Source organism: Bufo gargarizans, chromosome 1 (genome assembly GCF_014858855.1).
Source record: "Bufo gargarizans isolate SCDJY-AF-19 chromosome 1, ASM1485885v1, whole genome shotgun sequence".
Taxonomy (NCBI): Eukaryota; Metazoa; Chordata; class Amphibia; order Anura; family Bufonidae; genus Bufo; species Bufo gargarizans.
Window position 1 is genome coordinate 405,888,366 of NC_058080.1, and position 18,867 is coordinate 405,907,232.

Sequence of the window (18,867 nt, forward strand, 5' to 3'; positions counted from 1 at the left end):
AATCAACTAAGTGTCCCCAGCTGCGGTTGACACAACACCAAACCACGGGCAACTGCATGCGGCTCCCAAGGAGTCACGACCATGACCAAGGGTCGTGACAATACTCCTCATAGAAATGCAATGATTCAAAGCATCTCTATGAAGCCACGCATGCGCAATAGCCTCCCAATGCTTCCCTATGGGAAAGCAGTGGGTTGGCTATGATATACTCACACACTGCACATTCCTGTGCATTGTATTGATGAGGTGATCTGTAATACACTCACATACTGCACATTCCTGTGACTTATATTGCTGTAGAGCTTGCGATACTCACACACTGCACTTTTCTATGCATTTTATTGCTGATGTGATCTGTGTACTTGCACATCACACATTACTGTGAGTTGTATTGCTGTGGAGCAGTGTGATACACTGAGTCTGAGATACGCTTGTGTTGTGGTGGAGGGCGTGATTTTTAAAAAAAAATAGTAAACATTTATTTTGAACATAGTAAAGAGAAATTTTGTACCAAGTGTAGGTGATGTAGGAGCGATATGTGGGTGGGTGTGGCTTGAGGGTGGGCGGGGACACAGGGGCCCCATAATCTCCTATTGCCCAGTGGCCCCATGAGTTGTCAGTCTGCCCCTGTCTGCCCCTCCCCCTGCTCTGCAAGGGGCGTGAATAAGTCTGCCCTAATTGACATGTCTGCCTTCTGGGAGACCCAGAAGCATGTTGTATGTGTAGGACTACAGATCCAAGCTGTACAATGACACTGCTGATACACACAAGATCTTCCCCCTACCTGTCGTGCAATGCTCTTCAGAACTCCTCTGTCAGCTCCTGTGCCCAGCATTTGTCTCCTCACTACCTGCAGCTACTCCACTGAATATAAAAGTGTCAGGGCCTTTTACCAAAAATATTTTGCAACCATGTCTGAAAATAATCTGTGAGGTTAACCTGCTCCACCGATTCCAGGACCCCCCACGGCCCCACCAAGCATACATTGATGTGTCCCAGAATCTATTTTCAAGGTTGTCTACTTTGGCCGTTAGCATTGCTATAGCTTGATCATGCATTCTGACATCATGCATTACTGGAGCAACTCTATCCTCCAGGTCACTAATTGACCCTTCAACTGAAGTTGTACGCTTGGAAACTTTCTGTATTCCATGCTTCAAGAAAAGAATGCAATTGTAATACATATATCTTTGAGGGTCCATTCACACGTCCATAGAGTATTGCGGATCCGCAATACACCCGGCCGCCACCCCCATAGAACTGCCTATCCTTGGCCGCAATTGCGGACAAGATTAGGACATGTTCAATTTTTTTCCTGTTGGAAAATGTGGCTACTAGGATGAGCCTCCTGCTCCAGGCCTCCAGCTGCCTTATTGATGCAGTCATAGTGTGTCCACATTCTGCTCTGACACCTGAAAGATCCTCCAAGGGTAATAACCTTATTTTGACCAAAATCCAAATATTAAGCCCATGATCTGGATATTTATCAGGATAGGTGTAGGACCTCTCACAGTGTGCATCTGATCACATTGCTGGCCAGGCCATGCCCCATACAGAGATCATTCGATCTTTTTATAGCCAGTTCTGTATTTAACACAAGAGGACACAATGTATATATAAAGGAAGGAAGGTTTCAACATCATTCTAGAAGGAGATTCTTTTCTGTTAGAGCAGTGAGATTAGGGATCTCATTGCCACAGGACATTGTGATGATTGGTTCATTGCGCAAGTTAAAGTGGTTCCTACCTGCTCTTCTTGAAAGATTTCATAATATGAGTACTATATTACTATAGATAAGTTATTGATCCACAAATTTATTCTGACTGCCAGAATTGGTGTCAAGAAGAAATTTTCCTCCTAATAAAAGGCAACTGGCAACCAGTGATGGTCAGTTCGCAGTGTTCGCCAGCGAACACATGTGGGCTGCCATCTTTAGTAAAGTAGACCCACCCGTCCGGCGATGCACAGGTAAGCCCTTACCTGTGCCTGTGCCGGGAGCCGGTCTGAAATCAAATGCAGTCAACGGGAGCAGGCAGTTCCGAGAACAGGCGCCGGGGGGCCTTCATCGGGCTGTTCTCTGAACTGCCTGCTCCCGGTGACTGCATTTGTTTCAGACCAGCTCGCGGCACAGGTAAGGGCTTACCTGTGCATCACCGGACGGGTAAGTCCAGATGGCAGCCCGCATGTGTTCGCTGGTGAACACTGCAAACTGACCATCACTGCTGGCAACCATCTGATAGGATTTTTTGGACCTCCTCTGGGTCAACACAGTAGGATTATAGTTTATTCTTGGTTAACATGTAATTTTTCCACCTTATAAACTATGCAACTTTTAAATAGAAATATGTCAAAAGGTTTCTCCTGTGGGCTAAGACAGTCATAGATCAGTACATAGAGAACTACTATCTGATTATACAGACAAGAGCTGTACATACACATTTACAGATTAGGTTGGGTTTTCTCTCTCTGTGCTGGAAAAGCTGGTTACAGTCACTGATGTATCCTACTGGCTTATTGACATAAAGAGGGAGAGGACAAAGAATAGGATCTCCTCCCTCGTATAATTTGTACTAGAAGAACCAGCGAGATGAGGCAGGAGATAAAAGGGCTCCCTGACGGCTTTTATCTGTGACTAGACTGGTACATGGTGAGTATTCATTTTTATCACAATAGGCGCTTTCTGGTAATATTTCTCATATTTTAAGAACCTGCAGCAATCTCATTTTCAGAGCAGGAGGAAGCAGCGTTTTTCACTTGCCTTGCAGTGATGAGCCTTGCTATTATGTACTCAGCAGTAACGATGGATGAAGCAGTGAGTTATATCGAGTCCAGCGTTTCCATCTTTATCTCCGCACATCATGGATAGCACAATTATTATATAGGCACAACACAGGACAAAACAGATTCCCCTCCAAGCATGGCATTGAAAATTGAATTGGCTTATTTAAATGAAACCTGTATTGTGAATTCAGGTCCCCAAACCTGCTACTGGTCTATTACTCAGGAAGGTGGCAGGTTTATATCGATGTTCATTCATAGAGTGGAAGATTCAGCACCACTTTAAATAACCTGTATGGTCATAAGTACCAAAGCCCACTTCGGATTCCTCTCTTAAATTCTTTTTAACCCCTAAGGACCCAGGACGAGAATGCTCACCCTAAATGGCCGGTACTTTGTGCCCCAGGATGAGCATTCTCATCCTGTGGTCCTTCCCTCCCCATGTGCGGGGCCACAATCAGCAGCACGAATCCGGCTGTTACTGATAACCAGTGGATTAACCCCTCATATGCCACGCTCAGCACTGACCGTGGCATATGGAAGGTTTGCGCTCCCTCTCCTCATCTATCCTGGCAGGGACCTGATGGTTGCCATGGCAGCCCCAAGCCATTCAAAGGCCTTGGGGACCGGCATGTACGGAGGCCTATGAGGCCCAGCCAGCAAACTATCAGTGTATTACACCGTGTAATACACTGACAGTCCATGCAGTACAATACTGGAGCTGCTCCTCAGAAGAGTCAGGCTGGTTGGTCCCTCTTCAGGTTTGATTGATGGCCCAAAGGCCAGGTATATCATCCATGCCACAGCAGGGCACAGCCAGCCGGAGCCAGCACCCCTCACTTCACTGTGCATACGCTGATAGCTGCTTCCCATAAAGATATAGGAGTGGGAGATGTATCAAAATGATTGTAAAGGAACACAGACTTAGTTGCCACCTTTCATTTTTCAAAGGGGCTCTGAAAAAAAATAAAAGGTGGAATCTGATTGGTTGCTGTGGACAACTAAGCCAATTTTCCGTTACTCCGGTTTTGATAAATCTCCCCCATAATGCCAAAGGTGTGCTTTAAGTAAATGGAGCCACTTCATGGCTGTATATGGAATGCCTACAGGTCTGAGCATTATTTCTTACCTGCACCCAGAAGTGTTTTAGCATTTGTATCACTGGCTGCAACATAGACATTCATGAATATATCTGATATAGCTTACTAAAAATAAATGCTCCAACACATACCATAAGGCTACATTCACACAAAGTGAAAGACGAATTAACTGTCAGTTTTGAACGAAAATTTTTTCACTGGTGCCTTTTTGAGAAACGCATGTTAAAAAACGGTCCTATTCAATTATATGGGGGCTGTCAGTCAGTGAAAACGGACAGGATAGAACATGTTCCATTTTTTGATGTCCGTTATTCATCGGCCATCAAAAAAAACCTGCAGTATGCATAACCTATAGAATACCATTGTTCTTAAAATGGTCATGTGACGGCCATTAATAAAACGTCCCTCACACATCCGTTTTTCATTGTGTGAATGTAGCCTAATACAAAGTGCCAGACATGATATGATAAACTACAGGCTTTACGTACATGATCCTAACATTTATTAATTCTTCACATTCAAAGGAATTTTCAAACAAATAAAATGCTAATTACTATAAGGACAGCTTTTATCCTTGTATATATCGCTGTCATAAAAGAATAGTTTGGGTAATCATCCTGACAAAGAAACCAAAGACAATGTTCCAGCCTTTTCTTAAAAGAAACCTGTCATCAACTTTATGCAGTCTTCACTGAGGGCAACATCAAGTAGTGACAGAATCACTGATTTCAGCGCTCGGTCACTCATGAGTTAATATTAACTGGATGCCATGAACTTGCTGTATAATCATTGCAGACCATGGTGGAAAATAATCACGCGCTGCCAGTTCTCATCACCTGCTGATGATTGGGGGACAACTTAGGATAGAACTTCCAATCATAATCAGGTAGCTCATGAATAACCGTGACTCTTCTCCAGCAGCACGTGACTCTTCTACGTCATGATTATACAGCAAGCTCTTAGAAGCCATTTAAATGGGCTGTCTCACTATAGAAAATGGTATTTATCATGTAGAGCAAGACAATACAAGACAATTACTAATGTGTTGTGATTGTCCATATTGTCTCCTTTGCTGGCTGGATTCATTTTCCATCACATTATACACTGCTCGTTTCCAGGGGTTATGACCACGGGTGGGATTCAAATTTTTAGCAACAGGTTCCCTACTCAACGGCAGACACGCCGCGTCACGACACATGTTTACATATACACCATATATATGCAACACACATACACATAAATACACCATATACATACATAAATACACCATGTATACACTACACACACATACCACAAAACTTTTAAAAAGCCTAAGGAGCTAAACTATCAGTGTCGCACAAAGTTTTTTTTTTTTACAGCACTGGCTCACACCTCTAACTCCTCCCAATGTCTATCTGTACATGTCCCAACCCTGCTTAGTCTCCATTGTGCCCCCCACACAGTAGTTATGCCAGATCTGGAATGGTTGGGAGGTATGCATACATAAACAGACTATATAGACACTACACTCATATAATCACATATACAATATACACCATACAGTATATAAATGACACCTAGGCTACACTTACAGTAGCATTACCTACACCATATACATTTTATACACATTTGTACCTAGCACTAAAGACATATTTGCAGACATATTATATTCTGTGCTATCCAGAATACAGCACCACATACATCTTACATCAAGTAGCTTCTCCTCTGATGCAGACCTTCTTTTTCTTCATCTTCTCCTTTGAGACCAGACCGCCATGATGATTTTTCACCCATCTCTCGTCTCTGCAGTTTGACAAAAGACATCTTAGGTTCCTACTTTTTCATCATCCTCCTACCTTCTTAACAACTCACCTGCCACCTTCAATAATAATAATGTGCACTAGTTCAAAAATGCTCCCGTTCTGTATGCCAGTACAAAAAAATTCCCTCAGTGCCCCCCAGTTGAGCTAATGTCCCCATAGTGCCCCTATAATGTGTGCAAGTATAAAATACTCCTATATAATGTCCCCAGTAAATGCCCGCATAGTGCTCTTCTCCTCTTCCCTATAGTGCCCCCATAATGTGCCAGTATAATATTCCCCCATAGTGTTACCCAGAATGTGCCACTATAAATGCCCCGTCTTAGTGCCCCCATAATATGCCCCCATAGTGTGCCCCCCCTCCAACATCATAGTGTCCCCATAATGTGCCAGTATAAGATGCCCCCATAGTGTCCCCATGATGTGCCAGTAATGCCCCTATAGTGTCCCCCATGTGCCAGCAATGCCCCCAGTAGATGACCCCCATAGTGTCCCCAAGGATGTGCCAGTAGATGCCCCCATAGTGTCCCCCATGTGCCAGCAATGCCCGAGTAGATACCCCCATAGTGTCTCCCATGTGCCAGTAGTGCCCCCCAGTAGATACCCCATAGGGTCCCCCATGATGTGCCAGTAATGCCCCCATAGTGTCCCCCATGATGTGCCAGTACTTTCTCCTATAGTGTCCCCAATGATGTGCCAGTAATGTCCCCATAATTTCCCCCATCATGTACGAGTAATGCCCCATAGATTCCCCCATCATGTGCCAGTAATGGCCCTATAGTATCCCCCATCAGGTGCCAGTAATGCCCCCAAAGTATCCCCCATCATGTGTCACTAATGCCCCCATAGTATTGCCCATCATGTGCCGGTAATCCCCCCATCATGTGCCAGTAATGCCCCCACAGTGTCCCCCATCATGTGCCAGTTATGCTCCCATAGTATCCCCCATCATGTGCCAGTAATGCTCCCCATTGGGTCCCCCATCATGTGCCAGTAATGTTCCATAGTGTTTCCCATCATGTGCCAGTAATGCCCCCATAGTGTTCCCCATCATGTGCCAGTAATGCCCCCATAGTGTTCCCCATCATGTGCCAGTAACTCCCACAGTTGATGCCCCCATAGCACGCCACATAAAAGAAAAAAAAACACACTAATACTTACCTCCATGCTGGTAGCGTTGCAGGCCTCTTCCGGCCTGTGTCCCACGCGGTACAAATCTTGGCTCAAGCCTAGTGCCTGCAGCCTATCAGAAGAGCAGGAAAGGGAGACGCCTCTCCCTTGCTCTGCTGCATCTTCCCCTGACCTGCTGCTGCTGCTGCCGAGCTTCGGATCGGGATTCAGTCAGCAACACGGTTCTCCGATCCGGCTGTAATTTTACAACCGGATCTGGTGAACCGGAGCGAACCGGCTGAATCCTATACCTGGTTATGACCACCCTACATTCCAACAATGGTGGCCGTGACTGTGCATTATAGTAAAAAGTGCCGGACTCTCTGGTGGCCAGGCCCACGAGAGTGCTCGTAGGCTGGTGCCTTTTCCTATAGTGTGCAAGCACTGCCACCGATGCTGGATTTCAGGTTGGTCGTAACCATGGAAACAAGTAGGGTATAAGGTGATGGAAAAATTAATCAAACCAGCAAAAGAAGCAATATGGTTGCTTGTAGTAACTTTCTCTACATGATACATGCCATTTGCTGAAGTGAGACAACCCTTTAATATTAGCTAATGAAACTCCACCGTGTGTGGCAGTACCCGTATAGTTATCCATAGTGTACTTGTGGCAAAAAGGATCCATTCACATTATCAAAAGAAGTACTGCTTCTGCACATACAAATGTACATCCATCATATAAGGTAGCATATATGGCAGGATGTTTATCACTCGCTTTGTAGCTATTAATCTTTTAAACTATATATGCTGTATTTAGTAACATATTTCTTTTCTAGAGAAACCATGCTCCATTTCCAGGCTCGCTGCCATGCTTCAGCTTTACTTAATTTTGTAGCTCATTATTCTGTTAAAAAAATAGAGAAGCCACTGGACAAAGTGCATTATACAAAACTGTTCATAAACAATGAGTGGCATAATGCAGTCAGTGGGAAGACATTTCCAACTGTGGACCCATCTACTGGAACTATCATTACTGAAGTGGCAGAAGCAGACAAGGCTGATGTAGATCTTGCGGTTGTTGCTGCAAAGCAGGCCTTCAAGCTGGGATCTCCCTGGCGCTGTATGGATGCGTCACGAAGAGGTCAGCTTTTGAATCGTCTTGCAGATCTTATAGAGAGAGATAGAGAATATTTGGCCTCCTTGGAAAGTCTGGATAATGGTAAACCCATTTCAATGTCTTATAATATGGATGTTGGGGAAACAATCAAGATATATAGGTATTTTGCAGGGTTTGCAGACAAATGGCATGGAAAGACTATCCCTATAGATGGAAATTACTTTTGCTATACCAGGCATGAACCAGTTGGAGTTTGTGGTCAAATTATTCCATGGAATTTCCCATTGGTAATGCAGAGCTGGAAACTTGCACTAGCACTAGCCACTGGAAACACAGTTGTCATGAAAGTTGCTGAGCAGACACCACTCTCTGCTTTATATGTAGCTTCTTTAATAAAGGAAGCTGGATTCCCTCCTGGTGTGGTGAACATCTTAACTGGCTTTGGGCCTACTGCAGGGGAAGCAATATCAAGACACATGAACGTTGACAAAGTTGCCTTCACAGGCTCCACCAAAGTTGGCCGACTAATTCAACGAGCAGCTGGGGAATCAAATCTTAAAAGAGTAACACTGGAACTTGGTGGAAAAAGCCCATGTATTGTCCTTGCAGATGCTGACCTGGACGAAGCAGTAAAGCAATGTCATGAAGCTCTGTTTTTTAATATGGGTCAGTGCTGCTCTGCAGGCTCCAGAACCTACGTTGAAGAATCCATTTACAATGAGTTTTTAGAAAGGACCATTGAGAAAGCCAAATCAAGAAGAACTGGAGACCCCTTTGAATTAGACACAGAACATGGGCCACAAATAGATAAGAAACAATTTGATAAAATTTTGGACTACATTAAAAGTGGTCAAAAGGAAGGAGCCAAGCTAATGTGTGGTGGAGAGCGTCATGGGAATGAAGGCTTTTTTATCAAGCCAACCGTCTTTTCTGATGTCCAGGATGACATGAGGATTGCAAAGGAAGAAATATTTGGCCCTGTACAATCAGTATTTAAATTTCGAAAGATAGATGAAGTTATTGAAAGAGCAAATAACTCGAAATATGGACTGGCAGCGGGTATATTCACTAAAGACTTAGATAAGGCAATGTGTTTCACTCAAGCATTACAAGCCGGTACAGTGTGGGTCAATACTTATAATATTGTGGGTTGTCAGACACCATTTGGTGGCTATAAAGAATCGGGAAATGGAAGAGAGCTTGGAGAGGATGGACTTAAAGCTTACACAGAAGTGAAATGTGTGACAATAAAAATTCCACAAAAGAATTCTTAGCAATTTGAAAGACTAGAAAGAATGTGCAAAAATGTACAATATATAACACGTAAAATTCATCAAAATAATTCAGATTTAATACCAATATTCTATTTGTATTTACTATCACCATTATTCAAATTTATATAACTACCTTAAAGAGATTTTCCAGAGTGTAACAACCTCCATTAAAATAATTTTGTAATGCATTTCTTTTATCTTCATCACGCCTATCTTCCGTTCTGTGCTGTGGTCACATGACCATGTCCACCCAGCTATTTCTTATTTCCTGTGATGTCATGTCTATGGGCGTGTCAAAGCAGCAAGTGATAGAGAAGTGTATATATATATGTAAATAGCGGCATGGAGGAGCTATAAACTAGCTGGGTTGCTAGGGGCGGTGCTTAAGCTGTGTAAGAGAAAGGAGAAGTTTGGTCGGATAAAGCAACTAGAAATGCTACATATATAGGCTGTCATATAAGTCATATGAGTCAGGAGGGTCCAAATTGAAAAAAAAAGAGGATGCACATGCAGTAAGCAACAACATGAGCATATCTGCTAAAAACAACAGTTAACCCCTTTAACCGACTTTGGTTTCATACTTTACCTCTATCTGCTACTGATTTTGTAGACAGACACACATATAGGTTTTTTCCTCACGGATTGTACAGAATCTATAAGTAATTATGGAATATTTAAATACATCTCATATCATGGAACTATATGAAAAAACTGTGATGATGCACCTTTTACTAGCTCTTCATATTGTGCTGTTCCAATATTATTCCTTCTCCAACTCCATGAATACATTGACAGCTGGGTGTTACCAAAGCTATGATATTACGCACTCTGACATTATTTGATAAGCACATAAATGCAATAATGATATACGATATATTCCCAGTTAACTACCATAAATGAACAACTCCATAGCAATAAAGTGTTGACCATCACTTAGAAGAAGCATGTGAATTCTGAACCAGTTGGAGGCACGTGCTCTGTATCTAAAGGGCTTTTATACTGGTGAAGTGGTACAGATTCAAGCTTTGTGACGGCCAGCAAGTGAGGTTTTGTTTGCAATACTTAAATATTATCCATCCTTGAATATTAATGTTTTTTTCTATCTCATCTGATTGATTATATGTCTTTACACTAAATAATGCATCAGAGTCTCCTAAGCGCCCCCTAGAGGCAGCTAGAATTTTATAGTTCAACACTATACGTGGAATTTGAAGCTCTGTATTACAAAATGGAGAACAGTGAAAGCAATGACGGAGCAATTACAAAATGATTGAGAGACACACACTCTTTAATTTTCTGTAACCTGTGGTTCTGTTATGATGACCAGTATATAATTATGTCTTCACACCGTGGTGCTTTGTACTTGCTTTGTTTCGTTTGTGTAATTTTCATTTCCTATCTATTATTATAAAATTGTATTACTGTCCTTTTTCTTATGTGTATGATTCATATAGTGGGGACATTTGGAATAATTTAATGTCATATTAAAATATATATGTTTCTTTATTTTTACTAATTTTCAAAACAGATGGTAAAAAGGTTCACATTTTTTTTTGGGGGGGGAATCTCCCACCAATTAAAATCACCTCTAGTACCCCCACAAAAAGCAATAACAGATCTAAATGTATTGTACTTCATTGAAACTGTAGGTTTCACACTGACAGTTCACCTATGACACAGCCTGAGGATGGGCCTCCTAGGCTTCCATAGCTGTCAGGGTAGGAGGCTTTTATAAGGATTCCGGCTGCATTGGCAACCATTTGCACCCAACGATCGCATCGCGGGGAGCCTGTGGGTTGAGAGAGGAAGCCTGCTGTTTGTTAACCTCTTAGATGCTGCTGCCAGCCTTAACTGTGACATTTAAGGGGTTAAACCGTCGGCATTGGTGCTTTCACCAATGCTGAAGCCTAATCAGCGCAGCATAGTAGTATGGCGCTGGTCGTTAATTTCCTTGCCGCTGCGTTGTACATGTACAGAGCTTGTAGGGAAGGGGTTAAAGAAATAATATTACATTGCTCTTATGAATATTTTATTTACTAGCAGAGATTTATTAGGACCAGTGTAATCTACTGGATGCTGTGGGATATCTGAACACCAGAAATGCAAATCTATGCCTGCTATAAATGACAAGGAAAGTACAAAACAACAAGACATTGAAGTGTGAGCAAAAGATTCTCAACTTTTGTTTTTCAGAAAACTGATGCACGTGTTTAATAAATTCCTAACCTGTGTCTAACGGTGTAAGAAATGTGTATTCTGAACCTTTTTCTTATCATGGCAATTAGAGATGAGCGAATGGAAGTTGACGAAGTAGAATTCGATCTGAATTTTAGGATAAATTAGATTTGCACCGAATCCGAATTTCCTCATTCTTTGTGGTAACGAATAACATTTTTTCCTAAAATGGCTGCTGCACGTGTTAGGACATGGAGCAAAGAACTCTGGGAACTCGGGATCACCCACAATGCCATGCATGCAGCCAATCAGCAGCCAGCCATCCCTGTGATGTCACAGCCCTATAAATAGCCTCAGCCATCTTGGATTCAGCCATTTTCCAGTGTACATAGTGCAGGAAGAGACGTCAGCAGGCACTAGGGACAGTGGTAGAAAAGACTTGAAAACTTTTATTTTGCTGTATAGAAGTTCAGGGAAAGGATAGGGAGGAATCATTCCACAGTGTTCAAGCAGAACAGGGTTCAGTAGGGGAGTGTACAGCCTGGGTAATAGGAACAATCCTATTATTACACCTTTCTGCACTGACTGGGGATCCAAATTGCCATTATACAGCTCTGTAATACCAGCAGACCGTTCTTGTTATTGGGGTGTAAGTGCTGTTTGATACAGCCAATAACAGGGTTTATCACAAGGAAATATTTCTATGTCTTGTGCGGTGCAGTTATATGTTCTAAAGCATTTTTTGGCTTGTATTAGTGGGAAAAAAGGCTTATTAGCCGTTGTGTGATAACATAGTAACATAGTATATAAAGCTGAAAAAAGACATTTGTCCATCCAGTTCGGCCTGTTAGCCTGCAAATTGATCCAGAGGAAGGCAAAAAAAAAAAAAACTGTGAGGTACAAGCCAATTTTCCCCACTTAAGGGGAAAAGATTCCTTCCTGACTCCAATCAGGCAATCAGATAACTCCCTGGATCAACGACCCCTCTCTAGTAGCTATAGCCTGTAATATTATTACACTCCAGAAATACATCCAGGCCCCTCTTGAATTCCTTTATTGTAGTCACCATCACCACCTCCTCAGGCAGAGAGTTCCATAGTCTCACTGCTCTTACAGTAAAGAATCCTCTTCTATGTTTGTGGGTGTCCCCTCGTCACAGTCACAGTCCTGGGGATAAATAGATGATTGGAGAGATCTCTGTACTGTCCCCTCATATATTTATACATAGTAATTAGATCTCCCCTCAGTCGTCTTTTTTCTAAAGTGAATAACCCTAATGTTGATAATCTTTCAGGGTACTGTACTTGCCCCATTCCAGTTAATACTATAGTTTCCCTCCTCTGAACTCTCTCCAGCTCTGCTATGTCTGCCTTGTTCACAGGAGCCCAGAACTGTACACAGTACTCCATGTGTCGTCTGACTAGTGATTTGTAAAGTGGTAGGACTATGTTCTCATCACGGGCATCTATGCCCCTTTTGATGCAACCCATTATCTTATTGGCCTTGGCAGCAGCTGCCTGACACTGGTTTTTACTGTTTAGTTTGCTGTTTATTAAAATTCCTAGATCCTTTTCCATGTCAGTGTTACCGAGTGTTTTACCATTTAGTATGTACGGGTGATTTGCATTATTCCTTCCCATGTGCATAACCTTACATTTGTCAGTGTTAAACCTCATCTGCCACTTCTCTGCCCAAGCCTCTAATCTATCCAGATCCATCTGTAGCAGTATATTGTCCTCTTCAGTGTCAATTACTTTACACAGTTTAGTGTCATCTACAAAAATGTATATTTTACTGTGCAAGCCTTCTACCAGATCATTAATAAATATATTGAAGAGAATAGGGCCCAATATTGACCCCTGAGGTACTCCGCTAGTGACAGTGACCCAATCTGAGTGTGTACCATTAATAACCACCCTCTGTTTTCTATAATTGAGACAGTTTTCTATCATTGACCCCTGAGGTACTCCGCTAGTGACAGTGACCCAATCTGAGTGTGTACCATTAATAACCACCCTCTGTTTTCTATCATTGAGACAGTTACTTACCCACATACAGACATTTTCTCCCAGTCTGAGCATTCTCTTTTTTTTTTTTATACTAACCTTTTATTTGGTACAATGTCAAATGTTTTAGAGAAGTCCAGATATACGACATCCATTGGTTCGCCACTGTCAAGTCTAAAACTTACCTCCTCATAGAAACTGATAAAATTAATTTGACATGATCGATCCTTCCTAAAGCCATTCTGATTTGATGTTATTTGCTTGTTTTCATTGAGATCCTCCAAGATAGCATCTCTTAGAAAACCTTCAAACAGTTTACCCACAACAGATGTTAAACTTACCGGCCTATAGTTTCCGGGGTCTCTTTTTGCACCCTTTTTAAATATTGCCACCACATTTGCTATGTGCCAATCCTGTGGAACACTCCTTGTCAGTATAGAGTCTGTAAATATCAGAAATATGGGTCTGGCTAAGATATTACTTAATTCTCTTAGGATATGGGGGGTGTATGCCATCGGGTCCTGGTGATTTGTCTATTTTAATCTTTTTAAGTCGCTGTTGTACTTCTTCCTGGGTCAGACAGGGCACTTTTAATGGGGAATTTACTTTTACAGTCTGCATTTCATGTGACAGTTTATTTTCCTTAGTGAATAGAGTGGATAAAACAATATTTAATAGCTTTGCATTCTCCTCGTCGCTCTCTGCAACTTCCCCCTCATTGCTCTGTAGAGGGCCGACACCTTCAGATTTATACTTTTTACCATTTATATAATTTAAGAACATTTTAGGTTTAGTTTTGCTCTCTTTGGCAATTAATCTCTCGGTCTCTAGTTTGGCGGCTTTTATTAGTTCTTTGCATATTCAATTTTTTTTCCTTTATAGCTTTTCAGTGCTTCCTCGCTACCCTCCTGTTTTGGTGCTTTCTTTTTGTCATTTATTGCTTTCTTTACAGTTCTATTTATCCACATTTGTTTCTTCTTGTTCCTTAACCCTTTATTCCTATAAGGTATGTATCTCTCACAATTAGATTTTAGGATGCTTTTAAAAATATCCAATTTTGTGGCAGTATTTTTATTTTTGAGGACTTTGTCTCAGTTAGTTATGCCTATGGCCTATCTTAGTTGGCTAAATTGTGCTTTTTTGAAGTTTGGTATTTTTGTTCCTCCCTGTAGAAACGCTAGTTTGAAGGATAATTGGAAGCTTATTACTTTATGGTCACTATTTCCCAGGTATCCCCCAACTTGCACATTTGTTGTTCTGTCAGGTCTATTGGTTAATACTAAGTCCAGTATGGCCGTCCCTCTAGTCAGGTTCTGAACCAGTTGGGAAAGGTAATCTTCTTTATTGCCAATAACCTGTTTCCTTTATGAGATGTACAGCTTTCAGTTTCCCAGTCTATATCTGGGTAGTTGAAGTCCCCCATAATAACCACCTCATTATGATTTGACGCCTCGTCTATCTCGTTTAGTAGTAAATGTTCTGTGGACTCTGGTATATTAGGTGGTTTATAATAAACTCCTATTAGTAATTTATTATTATTTTTGCCTCCATGTATTTCTTCCCACAGTGACTCCACATGTTCATGTCCTTCACTTATATCTTCTCAGACTGTGGACTTTAAACAGGACTTACATAAAGGCAGACCCCTCCCCCTCTCTGGTTTTGACGATCCTTTCTAAACAGACTGTAACCTTGTACATTAACATCCCAGTCCTAACCTCAGTATCTGAGGAAAGGGATTTAGGGGTCATTATTTCAGAAGACTTAAAGGTAGGCAGACAATGTCATAGAGCAGCAGGAAATGCTAGCAGAATGCTTGGGTGTATAGGGAGAGGCATTACCAGTAGACAGAGGGAGGTGCTCATGCCGCTCTACAGAGCACTAGTGAGACCTCATTTAGAGTATTGTGCTCAGTACTGGAGACCATATCTCCAGAAGGATATTGATACTTTGGAGAGAGTTCAGAGAAGAGCTACTAAACTAGTACATGGATTGCAGGATAAAACTTACCAGGAAAGATTAAAGGACCTTAACATGTATAGCTTGGAAAAAAGACGAGACAGAGGGGATATGATAGAAACTTTTAAATACATAAAGGGAATCAACAAGGTAAAAGAGAGAATATTTAAAAGAAGAAAAACTGATACAAGAGGACATAGTTTTAAATTAGAGGGGCAAAGGTTTAAAAGTAATATCAGAAAGTATTACTTTACTGAGAGAGTAGTGGATGCATGGAATAGCCTTCCTGCAGAAGTGGTAGCTGCAAATACAGTGGAGTTTAAGCATGCATGCGATAGGCATAAGGCCATCCTTCATATAAGATAGGGCCAGGGGCTATTCATAGTATTCAGTATATTGGGCAGACTAGATGGGCCAAATGGTTCTTATCTGCCGACACATTCTATGTTTCTATGTTTCTATGAATAAGTGGAATAAAGTAAGGGCCTATTTGCTATTCAGCGGTGCAGTTATATGTTCTAAAGCCTTCTCTGGCGTGTATTATTTGAAAAAAAAGATCTTATTAGCTGTTTTCTGGTGAAGTGAGAAAATTACAGACTTTTTTAGGTGTTTTAATTTCCTTTTTATTTATTTATTTATTTGACCTAACAGTATGTCAGACAGAGTAGTGCCAGTCCCTGCATAGGGGAGTGGCAGATGCCTAAATGTTTCTGGCGCAGGCACAGGTCGCAGCAGAGTAAAGGGGTGTGGCAGCAGCAAGGGGCCTAAGCTCCCGGTGTCATCTAGAGGTCGTGTCTTGACCAGCAACCCAGCGGTTCTTGAATGGTTATCTCAGTCATCCACTTCTTCCCAAGTGACATCACACACCCCCAGCCAAGAGTCGATGGGTTTGTCAGACACAACCATTAGTTGGCATGGCCTGGGAGCAGGCCCTGTGCCCTTACCTGTCCTTAACCTGCCTCTGTCCTTTTCTGTTCCCTCTTCCAGAGAAGTATTATATGCTGTGGGCTCAGCTCCACTATATAGCGAGGACACTACTAGAAGACAGTCAGCAGCTACTGCCCAGCCAAGTTCTGGAGGAGACATCTGCCGCCTCCTTCGGTAGGCTGGCAAGTAGTGATGAGGAAAGTGGCGTGGGAGCTGGTGTTGCAAGCAGTCAGGCTCCTGGCTCATAGACCGTTGAGGAGGACATCCGTGATGTGCAGACAGTACTTAATGATGATCCGATCGCAATTGGGAGCCAAAAGGGTCTTCATCATCATTGGGAGAAGAGGGTGGCAGCTAGTGCGTGAGGCAGCGGCGGAGCCAGCAAGTCGGTAGCATGGCCGGGAGTCAGCAGGGTGGCAGCAGTAGGAGGTCGGGAGTCAAACATGCCCGGGGTAGACCATCTGTTTCACAGGAACCTATCTGCCCAGAAAGTAGTGGTGCAGGGGTTCACGGAGGCAGCGGCTGTACCAGTCAGTGCTGAGTGTTGGAGGTAAAATCACCTACTCGGCAGTGTGGCAGTTTTTTGTTAAGCTGCCGGAAAAGGTGAACATGGCCATTTGCCGAATCTGTGGGCAGAAGGTTAAGCGTGGCCAAGGTGCCAATGTTGGCACCACGGCGCTGAGTCAACATATGCAGCGTCACCATAAAGTGGCCTGGGAGAACTGTGGCTCCGATGTGGTGGTCCAGCCTGCTGCAGCAACCAGTGGTACGCACCCGATTTCAGGCAGTCAAGGCTACAACACCTCAGCCAAAGGAAACTGTCTGTCCTTCCCATCATTTGTTGGTCCTGATGATCCTGCTCCTCCTCCTACTCCTCGAAAGTCATTCCGTCAGCAATTGATCACCGAAGCGATTGCCAAGAGACAACAGTATGTGTGCACTCATGCAACGGCGCAGAAGCTGAATGTGCTCTTGGCCAAGTTGCTGGTGCTGCAGTAACTCCCTTTCCAAGTGGTGGACTCTGCACATTTCAGAGTACTGATGGCTTGTGCTGAGTCGAGGTGGAGAGTCCCAAGCCATCATTTCTTTGCCAAAAAGGCAGTACCAGCTCTGCACACGTATGTAGAACAGAAGGTGGGCCAGTCCTTAAGCCTGTTGGTGTCTGCCAAAGTGCACGGCAGCACCGACGTGTGGAGCTGTAACCACGGTCAGGGACAATGCATGTCCTTTACGGCCCACTGGGTGAATGTGGTTCCTGCTCAGCCACACCAGCAACTTGGCCAGGCAACGCCGCTTCCACCTCCACGTTGTCACGCCGTTGGTCCTGCGACAATGTCCGCCTCTGCCTCCTCCACTGTGTCCTCAGCCTCCACTGCAGGGACAATTTACAGTGCCCCTACAGCATACCACATGTGCAGTACACATTTGCCTGGGCGAACGGTGTCACACAGGGGAGGAACTGCTCCGTGTCCTTCATCAAGAAATCGAATCCTGGCTTTCTCCGCGACAACTCAAAATCGGAACCATGGTGACTGACAATGGGAATAACATGGTGTCGGCGTCAAGGAAGGCTGAGCCATGCGCCCTGCATGGCACACGTGTTCAATCTTGTTGTCAAGTGGTTCCTGAAGTCTTCCACCCATCTGCAAGACATCCTAAAAATGGCCAGGAAACTTTGCATGCACTTCAGCCACTCGTACACCGCAATTAACATCCTCGTTGAACTGCAGCGGCAGAACGGCATCCCCCAACATAGGCTGATATGCAACGTTTCCACCCGTTGGAATTCCACCCTCCATATGTTGGACCGACTATACCAGGGATGTCCATCCTGCGGCTCTCCAGCTGTTGCAAAATTACAACTCCCAGCATGCCCAGACTGACTACAACAATCAGCCTAGAGCAATTCATTGTGGGAATGGTAGTTTTACAACAGCTGGAGAGCCGCAGGTTGGCCATCCTTGGGCTATATGAACAGAGAAAGGCCATAAACGATTTCTTGATGATCCAAGCGGACAGGAGTACTCCCCTATGTAACTTCGATGTCAGCCAGTGGCAGCTCATGCGAGACACCTGCCGTTTGCTCAGGCCCTTTAAGGAGGCCACATTATTTGTCATTGGCCAGAACTACGGGATGAACAACGGGATTCCACTGCTTCATATCCTGGAACAGATGCTGGTACATCTGGCTGGCCAGGGCACTGGAGACTTGGCACCATCTCACGGCCACACGAGCCTTGTGGGGGCTGAACTGGAGGAGGAGGACATTGGAGTACAAGCAATATGTAGCGAAATGGGTGGTTTGTATACACAGGTAACAGGAGAGGAGGAGCAGGAGCAGCCAGACGAGCTACAGAGCAATGAGGAAGATGAGGCAGAGTACCCAGACATGCCATGGCAGTATGCAGTGGAGATGGAGGCAGGGAGTCCCTCTGAGTCACTTGCACAAATGGTTCGATGCATACTCACTTGCTTGCTTAGTGACAGCCGAATTGTCACCATTCGCAGAGGGATGACTTCTGGCTCTCCACCTTGTTGGACCCTCGGTGGGTCCAAAATGGGGGCCTTTTTTACACCCGCTGAGAGGGATGATAAACTGAACTACTATAAAGACATCCTATG

General features: G+C 43.5%; 2 protein-coding genes across 2 annotated transcripts in view; one reads left to right on the top strand and one right to left on the bottom strand.

Annotated features, from left to right (window-relative positions):
* The first annotated feature begins 2,551 nt into the window (after window positions 1-2,551).
* On the top strand, window positions 2,552-9,221 carry ALDH1B1 (aldehyde dehydrogenase 1 family member B1). The gene is made up of 2 exons (XM_044286156.1): window positions 2,552-2,647; window positions 7,624-9,221. Exon 2 carries the CDS (start codon window positions 7,631-7,633, stop codon window positions 9,176-9,178), a length of 1,548 nt encoding a protein of 515 aa, XP_044142091.1. The 5' UTR covers window positions 2,552-2,647; window positions 7,624-7,630; the 3' UTR covers window positions 9,179-9,221.
* IGFBPL1 (insulin like growth factor binding protein like 1) overlaps window positions 7,575-18,867 on the bottom strand; it is a 58,677-nt gene continuing 47,384 nt past the window's right edge. The window contains exons 6-7 of the transcript XR_006388266.1: window positions 9,911-9,913; window positions 7,575-7,585 (exon numbers count right to left, since the gene is read on the bottom strand). The gene's annotated coding sequence lies outside the window, so the exon portion shown is untranslated. The remainder of the gene's footprint in view (window positions 7,586-9,910; window positions 9,914-18,867) is intronic.